The sequence below is a fragment of the Cygnus olor genome, chromosome 25 (genome assembly GCF_009769625.2).
Source record: "Cygnus olor isolate bCygOlo1 chromosome 25, bCygOlo1.pri.v2, whole genome shotgun sequence".
In the NCBI taxonomy this organism is placed as follows: Eukaryota; Metazoa; Chordata; class Aves; order Anseriformes; family Anatidae; genus Cygnus; species Cygnus olor.
The window spans coordinates 1,801,441-1,811,258 of record NC_049193.1 but is presented as its reverse complement, the minus strand read 5'-3'; the positions used below and the strand labels follow the sequence as shown (position 1 = coordinate 1,811,258).

The window sequence follows — 9,818 nt, the reverse complement described above, 5'->3', positions numbered from 1 at the left end:
TCCTTGGGCTTCCTTTGTGCTAGCCGAAGCCTTGTGTAGGGGTTGCGGTGCCAATATTTAGTGGACAACTGGAAACCAGAACATGCTTCCCTGAAAGGCTTTTCTCTGTTTTATAAAAGCTTGATCGGTGAAGATGGAAAAAGCAACTCACTGAACATCTGATATTGCATAGACACTGGAAAACATATGGAAGTGTTTCTTACGCTTTGTTTCATGTTGCAGAATATTCTTTCACCACTGGCAAACACAATTCACTGTAACGAGTCCAGATAATTATTATATTTTTTCAGAGGTAGTTTTTGGCACCATGTCTTTTAATGTAAATGATTTTTTAACTGTATTACATCATTCTACAGTGTATTTTGAGAAATGGTTATTTTTAATATGACTACAAAAATCTGAAATATCAGAGATTTCTCCTCTCAGTTCTCTACAAGTCCATTTAAAACAGCTAAAATAAAATTGGTAGCTGTTTGATGAGAAAAGATTTAACATGTTTTCCCTTGCAAAATACTAATTCTGTGGCTAGAACCCAATTTTCTACAACAGGAAAAATGACTGTTGTCACCATCCTGCACTGTCAGAAAAAATAAATGAAAGATAAATACCAGAAAGAACTTCTTTGACATAAGCAGTGCCAAGACAGTAGAAAGTCCAGTGTAAAGTTCCCTTTTATGAAGGATGACAAGACTGTTTATAAAATGAGCAATTTCTTTCAGTAAATGAAAGCAGATTTTCAAACAGAGAATGTAAATTCCAAATAAAGTAATGAATGAAGAGCCCCTTGGAGGCTGCTGGAGCTAGGAATCATTGCCTATGATGGAAGAAGGGAGTCAAAGGCTGAAATACCGAATTTCACCACACTGAAGACTGAAGGAGACAGGCAACCAAGGCGGAGCCTTCATTAACTCCTATTACTAGAGATATATTGCCAGATTAATAAAAGCTATGAGATACTGTATTATCCTACAAAATATCTAACAAAGAGCCACCCACATGAAATTATCGTACATGCCTTGTGTGAATCAACACAGACATACTTTAGCAGAATGGTAATGTGTATTACTTACCCAAGACTAAATTTCATTAGCACATCACTTTTGGTGTGAGCACTCCGGCTGGCAAACTTCATGGGAAGCTGGGCTGCCGGAGAGGTGACACCCACCCAGCACCGTATAAATAGGCACCAGCGAGGGCAGAAGGCTGCACTCTGATTTTCTCTATCCAGCTGTGCAGGGGCTTTGCATTCGGGGCTGAACATCTGATAGATTCCACCATGAGCTGCAGCATCAAGAGAACATCGAGTACCTCCTACAGGAGCGGAGGAGCGGGAGGCATCTGTGGTGGCGGCGGCGCTGGCCGGAGCTCCTCCGTCTCCTGCAGGCGATATGCCTCCTCCGTGATAGGCGGGGGGAGCTCTGCGGGGGGAGCGTGCAGCATCGGCTACGGGGGGGGCATGAGCGCTGGCAGCCTCGCTGGGGGCTTCGCTGGGGGCCTGGGAGGAGGCTTCGGTGCCGGGATGGGAGGAGGCTTCGGTGGCGGGTTTGCAGGAAGCTTTGGGATGGGGGGAGACGCCCTGCTGAGCGGCAACGAGAAGGTCACCATGCAGAACCTCAACGACCGCCTGGCTTCCTACCTGGACAAGGTGCGGAGGCTGGAGGAAGAAAATGCTCAGCTCGAGCACCACATCCGCGAGTGGTACAGGAAGCAAGCTCCCACCGCCTCAAAGGACTACAGCTCCTACTACCAGACCATCGAGCAGCTCCAGAACCAGGTAGGACAGACCAACGCACGTGGCTCCGGCCCGCACTAACGCCCTGGCGTGAGGACTTGCTCCTGCCCTGGGCTCCTGGGGGCTGGCAGGGAGCTCGGGGGCAGCCTGATGCTGCCCACCAGACAAAAGCCTGCAGAGCTGCCCCATCGCCCAGCTCCCAGGCAATAGAAGCCCTCACCGACCCACAAGGGCATGGCTGTGGGGGGGCATGCCCTTCTGCATGGGGGGCACAGCCCGAGGCACCGAGCTGTGCTCCACAGCCCAAACCTGCTGGTGCATGTAGTTCAAAACCCGCACTGTGCTGGTGGCTCCAGGGGGGTTTCCACAGCACTCCCAACCCATTCAGCTGGATGCAGTGCGAAGCCAAAGCACAAAGATCTTGCAAGGACTGCAAGATCTGAATTGTCTCTGGTTTTACACACTCCTACATAAACCACCTGGAAGGACCAAGGCCTTCCCTTACAGCTATCTTACATCAGTACCAAGAAATTATAGTAAACAGACTGAGAAGGAGCACTTTGCAGGAGAAGGGATGAACACATTCCCTAGGAGATGTGGAGAATTATTTGAGAAACAGAAGAAAAGAATAGGGATTTTGGAGGTCACTCTGTTGCAGCCTGAGTTACCTTGACAAGTAAATTTGTAGCTAACCCTCTCATATGATCCTTGCATCTTTGTGGGAAATGAGTCTGAAATCCACAACAAAGCCCTCTCAAAGCTTTGGGTCTCCTTTCTTCTTCTCCTGGATGTCCTGAACTCAGACTCCTCTCCAACTTCCTCTTTTGCAGATCATTTCTGCCACTGTAGACAACAACAAGCTGCTTCTGGACATTGATAACAGCAAGATGACTGCTGATGACTTCCGAATGAAGTGAGTATCTCTCCAGGAACCCTGTGCATCTTTTCTGTCCTGTTCACGAATTCAGTAGACAACACATTGCACAGTTGTATTTCGAGCCTCCATGTTTTTTGGGATACTGACATGTAAATATGTGTGCTGTTGACTGTCATTTCTGTCTCTGTTGTCTGTGGTAAAGGTATGAGAATGAACTGGTCATCCGTCAAACTGTGGAGGCTGATATCAACGGCTTGAGAAATCTCCTGGATGATCTGACTCTGGTCAGGTCTTCATTGGAATCTGAGCTTGAGTCCCTGAAGGATGAGCTGATTGCTCTCAAGAGAAACCATGAGGAGGTAAGATCCAGAATTCAATAGCACATTCAAGAAATATTCCTTTGATTTTTTGGGGTTCCTGAAGTTAAATATCAAAAATCAGCCTTATGTGATGTGACTATCATTCTTTCCTACCTTAATACTGCTTCACCTGCTGTCCCCAGAAGAAATGACCGGTGCTGCTTGTTTCTCTCCAACTCCCTGCAGGAACTGAGACAGCTGCAGTCTCAGACTGGTGGCGACGTGAGCGTGGAGGTCAATGCTGCTCCTGGTGAAGACTTGACAAAGATACTAAACGACCTGAGAAACGAATACGAGCAGATCATTGAGAAGAACCGCAGAGAGGTTGAGCAGTGGTATGAAGTCAAGGTAAGGAGCAATGCCAAAGTGAAGGCTGCCATCATCTTCCTCGCACAGCAAGGGGGGGACACAAAGGAAAAGGCTGCAGTGGGGAGGGCAGCAGGCCAGGTCTGAGGGACAAGGATGGGTGGAAAGCCAGGGGCTGTGGAGCAAAGACCAGGCTGTCCTCCATGAGGGGCCAAGCGAAGGGAGAGGCTCGCTGCCTACCTGACCCTCAGCCGGCCACCCTGCTCCACAAGGGGATTTTCTCACTCCCATTGTGCTTCGTGCTTTGCTCCTGCAGATCGAAGAAGTCAACCGGCAGGTCACTTCTAGCAGCCAGGACATCCAGACAAGCAGCCACCAGCTCACGGAACTGAGACGCGAAATGCAGAACCTGGAGATCGAACTGCAGGCGCAGCTCAGCACGGTACTGGGGCAGGGCTGCTCGGGCTCTCTCCTCCTCGCGACGGGAAGCTCCCTCGTCCGGCAGGGGAAGGGGACGTAGAGCTCCGGTGCTACCCTCCTGCCTCTCCTCTTCTAGAAAAACTCGCTGGAGAACTCCTTGGCAGAAACCGAATCTCGCTACGGCTGCCTGCTGCAACAAATCCAAGGGCAGATTAACTCCGTAGAGGAGGAGCTGGCCAGCATCCGCTGCGAGATGGAGAGCCAGAACCAGGAGTACAAGATGCTGCTGGGCATCAAGACGCGCCTGGAACAGGAGATCGCTCAGTACCGCGCACTGCTGCAGGAGGGACAGCAAGACATTGTGTATGTATTAAATATTAGAGCGTGGGTATTAAAGAAATCCTTGAGCACATAATTTCTAATAGAGGCTTCTTGTGCATGCAGCTACATTAGTATCTTTTTTGACTAAATATCCAGTGCTTAGCTGTTAAATTTAGGTGAATTATTCTCTTCTCACAGTGCCTCCCAAGGAGCTTTCCAAGGTGGTAAATCCTCCCATTCCTTTTCTTCTACTTCGTACTCTCATTCCCAGACTGGCGACGTTACAGGTAAGAATAGTTTGTTACACCTGTCCTGATGACAATACATTTTGTCAGAAAAAAGTTGTTTTATTCTGGGGTGGGCAAAGTTCCCAGGTTGAGGAGCCCAGAAACAAGAGAACATCACCTTTCTGTCTCAGACAAGCCTATGGTTAAAAGACTGCAAGCAAGTCTTGCCCTTCCCTCTACCTAAATGTAAAACACAGATTATAAACTTTATAGGACAGAATCTGCTCTTTGGGATATTGGAATTAAAAAATTACAGTTCTGAGAAATTGCCTAGCGTCTTGCTGGGCTTGGAGCCTTGTGAGCTCCTCCCATTCTTCTCTTGCTAACGCTGCATGTTAGGTGAAAAAAGTCAGATCAGCAGGGAAAATCAGATTTCCTCTTAAGACAATCATTTGCTCTGGTCTTCCACAGGACAGGCAAGAGTGTGCTAGAGCGATGGCAGTGATGCCGGCATCCTCCATCTAAGATGCACTGAAGTGACCCATGGACAATGAGAGACGGAACCCAAGCGCTTCTGCAGCTCAGCCGATGCAACCAGAAGGATTCGGAAGGAGTGCCTGGTCCCCTGCCTCGTCACCCCTTCTTCCATTCTGCAATGCTTGTCTTACTCAACTTGTCTTTGTCAACTGGTTCTTGCTTAAAGGCTTAAATTCTGCTGATAAAACTTCCTCCAATAAACATTACTTCTTTGATGCAAATAAAAACGTGTCTCAGAAATTTAATTTAATACACTTTGATTAACATTTACCAAGCTGTCCAATAAAATACAGGTTGTCCTTTCAGAGTTTGTAACATACTTTGAGAACAAACTGTTTTGCTTTAAGAAAATGGATGTCATGCCCGGAAGGTGTCACTGAGCTAAAGGAAAGCAGAAAGAAAACGACGGGTAATCCGAGAAGATTAATTAACCATTAATGTACTGAACTCTGCTCAATGCCACAGCTCTGACTCATCTGAATCCATTCACCTTTGGCTTTGCTCAGCTCATTATTGGTATAGTTCCTGTGGGAAGTGTGACTCAGGACAGGTTGCTTCAGCACACATAGGTTTCCTGACATCACCATTTCTCCACCTTTGACTATGCGGAGAATTACGTATTGCTAACTCCTGTTAGGAAATCCAGCCAACAAGGCAATGTGCCTGTTTCACTCAGTGTCATGCACCAAAAACATTTCTGTTTTATGGTAGAAATTTCAATTTAAATACCAATATGATGGCAAGAACCCAATTTCTGTCTGTATTATCGATTGGCTCCTACAAGGCCTTCCAAGGAATCAGACATGTTTCGTGCACTGAAAGTATTTTCTATGCTGCATGTTTCTGCTTCTCTAAGAAGATAAAGAATATGCAATACAATTGGAGATGAGAGGGCAATACTAAATTAGAATTGATGTTTTATACATGTTTTGCTTTCTGAAGATGACAGTGAAGTCCCTTTTTAACCCATAACCGTGTGCATCAATGTCACAAGATCAGACAGCTTTCATTCCAAGGGCCCCTTGTTCCCTTCTCCCCGATCAAATCTGGTCTCTAGTACCTGCCATTTCACTTAAGGCTGACGGTATTGTTCTGTTAGGGTAATAAACGAAAGGCTTTCTCATCATAAACAGCTTAGAAAAATGTTATTTAGGTTAGGTTTTCTCTCAGTAATTACGTGGCCTGGCTCAGCCACCACAGTACCGTAATTGCAGTCTACAGTAAGTATCCACAAAGAGAGATACTCCCTGTTCATGCTGAGAAACTGCGTTTCCAAACTGACTTATTTTAAGGCCAGCATCAGGAATTTGTATGAAGAAAAGCCCTTCTCCAAAGCAAAAAGCTCATTTAAGGTTTTAACTAAAGAGAAAGTGATGCAAATTGAATGCAAGCACGAGTTTCATCTCCAAAGGCTGCCAGAATTCACTCACGCCTCAGCTGTACTTAACACAGTCAAAGCCTCTTATGAAGACACCTTTTTTGAGCAGGGTTATGGAGACTTGAACTCCACTTAGTGCATATAAAATAAGCTCTGAAAGGTAATTCTGTTTTCCTCTGGTCTTCCAGCAGTACAAAGAGGCCTTGGAAATACAGCCTTCCACAGCCACAGAACTCCAGGGAACACCAGAGCTGCCATACACATGGTTTTCCCTGTTTCTGGAGTAATTGGTAAGAGTGTAAGGACTTTGTGAATAGATGGCAGTCTCCAGTCAAATCTGTAAAACCAAAGCCATGCACAATCGTCAGCCTGGCAGGAGGGGACGCACTACGGAGCTGCCGGTCACTGCAGCAGCACTGGGGCTCTGCTGGAGCCCTCCTGAAGCTGACAGAACATTTTTTTATTGTTACCACTGAGTCACGAGGCGCCAACCTCCACCTAGGGATGGAGCAAGGGCTGTCCTGGGAAAAAGGCATGGAACATGACACAGGCGTGCCAGAAGCACAGCATGCTTCGCTGCCATCATCGCAAGCTGGCAGGTGCTCCAGAAACCTGGGCAGACGCTGGCAGGTGCCTCGATACGGCTGCCTGCTCCCGGCACCTCCTTCACTTCGGCCTCGATTCTTTAGAAAAAGCAACACAGGTTGTGCACTGCCCTGAAAAGATCTACAGGGAACGAAAAGGGCTTTGGCAGTGAGGAATTTACATACAATTAGCTAACACTGTTGATAATGACAGCATATTACAGCAGGGAGAGAGAAAGAGAACAGGAAAGGACTGTTATACTGGAAAAGCTTCATTTCTCTTGGGAATTACTCTTGAAACCTTTTATTTTTTTCAGTGGTAGGAAGGACTACTGGTCTAACAACTTAGACCGTAGAATTAACACAGCTCACATTTAAGAGGATTTTCTGTATTTATCTACATGTTCAAGGTATACGGGTCCATCCCAGGGTGTCATGTAAGAGAAAAATCAGAACAGAATCTGGGCTATGGAAACCATTAATCTCTGAGCAAAGTGACGAAGTTCACAGATCAGAGATGCTGAATGCTGATGGGCAGAGCCTGAGGAATGCACTGATGGGAGTTCCCGATGAAGCCGATGAGAGCAGCACTCTTCTGACCAAGACGAAAGTTGACTCATTTGTTGCAGAACACTTAATTACCAGTAAATGTCTCTGAGGTTGTCCTCTCCCTCCTGTGTGCCTGCAGACACATATCCAGCACCAGCATCGAGGCTTCTGTGAAAACCATGGAGTGTTTTGGTTCTTTTGCCAGTTCAGAGCATCTGCTTGTGGTTCTGCATCCAATTTCACCAGAGAGTAAACAGCACTTGGAAAGTATTCATAACATTGCTCCTTCAGATAAACTCTGATTGTGAGCCAAAGGTCTTCCAGGGCAAGAAGTGATTTCAGAGCTCTAGTGGTCTCTTCAAACAGCTGAGGAGCCCCTATGTCCTTCACAACAGAAATTGTCCGACCTTTTTCTGTCACTGCAAGGATTATGGGTGCTAATGGCATGTCGAGAAGCTGCTCTTTTGCCCTGTGAAGCAAACTGGTGTGCCTGTTCCAAACTGACTGCCAGCAGCCATCTCAGGCCAAAGCACAGTAGGGTGGACCAAAAATGCATAGGAGACACGGAAATGCCGTGAGTTACAGGATAGAAAGACTAAAAGTTAAGTTTGGGGATACGTTTCGAGCTCTAAGCGGAGTTAGATCAGCTGCTCAAAAAAAATAGAAGAAAAAAAAAAAGGAATAGAGGGACAGAGAAAAGGCTTCTGTGGATGGTAGGGAATTACATGGACTTACAGCATTGGGAAATGTTGGGAATTGTTGGGTCAGATGTCGTGATGCAACAACGCTCAAGACAACATAAAATCAACACCTCTGGCATCAATGCCACTGAGCAATAAACATCTCATAGGGAAGAATAAAAGAGCATTTCAACAATCTAATGAGGAAAATATGACTAAGGAATCACGCCCTGTGAGAAAATAATTTTTCTTTTTAATAATGACTCAGTCTCAGTTATATATGCAAAGCAACTGGTTCTGACGTGCAGATAATTAGGGAGCTACTAATAAAGGAACAATCATAATTATGAAGATCAAAGTATTAAATTATCTTCATCATATCTATGAAACGTGTGCTGGGGTATCAAAAAGGAGGGCAAATGGCTTTCCATGAGTCTTCGGTCAATTATAACATGTAGTAGTAGCTTTTATGGGGCTCACAATTGCTGTGGCTAAAAGAAAAAATGTTGCCCCAGCCACAATTTCAAGCTGTGGGCAAGTAGGATCATAAATGAAGAAACCAGCAAAATGCACTGGTAATTTTAACTTCCAAACACAGCTGAATTCCCATCAAAGTTCAACTCCCATGTAAAGAGGCCCCTTGTCTTTCAAGCTTAAAGTTTATGTTTTCCCGAAGTGATTTAATGGCAAAATTCTATTTCCAAAGGGTTCATCACATCCTACTCTCTGACAGAAAGGCTGCGATTGTGCCACTGTGCCAAACCAGAAGGCAGTGGGGACCTACGGGGTCGTCACAGCTGGGACTCCAAGACGTGAAGGAAAAATCCCTACCACAAACTGATCGGGGTCAATCTCACAACTGCTCCTCCTTCCCATCAAAAGCCCCTACATTGGAGGCACCTTCCAGACCCTTCTGCCTCTCAGGGACACAAACCTTTCTCTAGTTTCCAGCCCACATGCACTGAAAGGCAGATGACAACCCTTCCCACGTAGACAGCAGGATCGTCCGTATTTGAAACAGCGCTATTTCTTTCCGTCAGAGCAAGGTGACCCCATCCATGCCTTCATTCTGCTAAGTTAAAAGCTGCATCCTTTTACTTTCCTCTCCCAAGACAGTCAGTGATGCCTTAGAGATTCTACCCATTTATTTCTGTTCAGAATAGTTTTTGTTTGGCTGAAAATCTGCACAAAATATGAAAAATCACAACTTTAATTAACAACATTATTGCATGTCTATCGCTCTGCACAAGGCATTGGATTATTTTCTGGTGATGATACCAGAGTTTAATAAGAACAGAACTACTGCCTCTGCAGTAGTTCTTCTCCTCTACAGAGACTTACCACTAAATATTCTGAAAGAAAATACCCAGGATAAGTTTTCTCTGTAGGACAGGACCTGAACTCTTAGAGATTTTTTTTCCAGAAATGTCAGTCGCTGCAGTTCTGCAGGCAAAATTAAGGTACCCGAGTTCAGATTTCTCCATCTCTGAAAATAAAAAACAGTAACCAGGTGGTGCTTTCACCACCTCTTTTCAGGACAAAAAAGAAATGACTACAAAGATCAAAGAGGAATTATTAAAATAAGTTTCACTCACTAAGTAGCCAGCAACATACTATCTGAAACAAAATCTAACAGCCAGCCACCCACCCAAAATTACACTGCATGCTTTCTGTGAATCAGCACGCACACACAATAGCTATGGGGAGGGCTGTCCCAGGTCCCAAAAGAAATTCCCCTTAGCACATCACTTTTGGTGTGAGCACTCCGGCTGGCAAACTTCATGGGAAGCTGGGCTGCCGGAGAGGTGACACCCACCCAGCACCGTATAAATAGGCACCAGCGAGGGC

At 45.8% G+C, this 9,818-nt stretch overlaps 1 protein-coding gene across 1 annotated transcript; it reads left to right on the top strand.

Annotated features, from left to right (window-relative positions):
- The first annotated feature begins 1,203 nt into the window (after nt 1-1,203).
- LOC121059698 (keratin, type I cytoskeletal 16-like) lies at nt 1,204-5,019 on the top strand. The gene is made up of 8 exons (XM_040536819.1): nt 1,204-1,774; nt 2,563-2,645; nt 2,812-2,968; nt 3,155-3,316; nt 3,591-3,716; nt 3,831-4,057; nt 4,214-4,302; nt 4,714-5,019. Exons 1-8 carry the CDS (start codon nt 1,277-1,279, stop codon nt 4,731-4,733), a joined length of 1,362 nt encoding a protein of 453 aa, XP_040392753.1. The 5' UTR covers nt 1,204-1,276; the 3' UTR covers nt 4,734-5,019.
- The last annotated feature ends 4,799 nt before the right edge of the window (nt 5,020-9,818 follow it).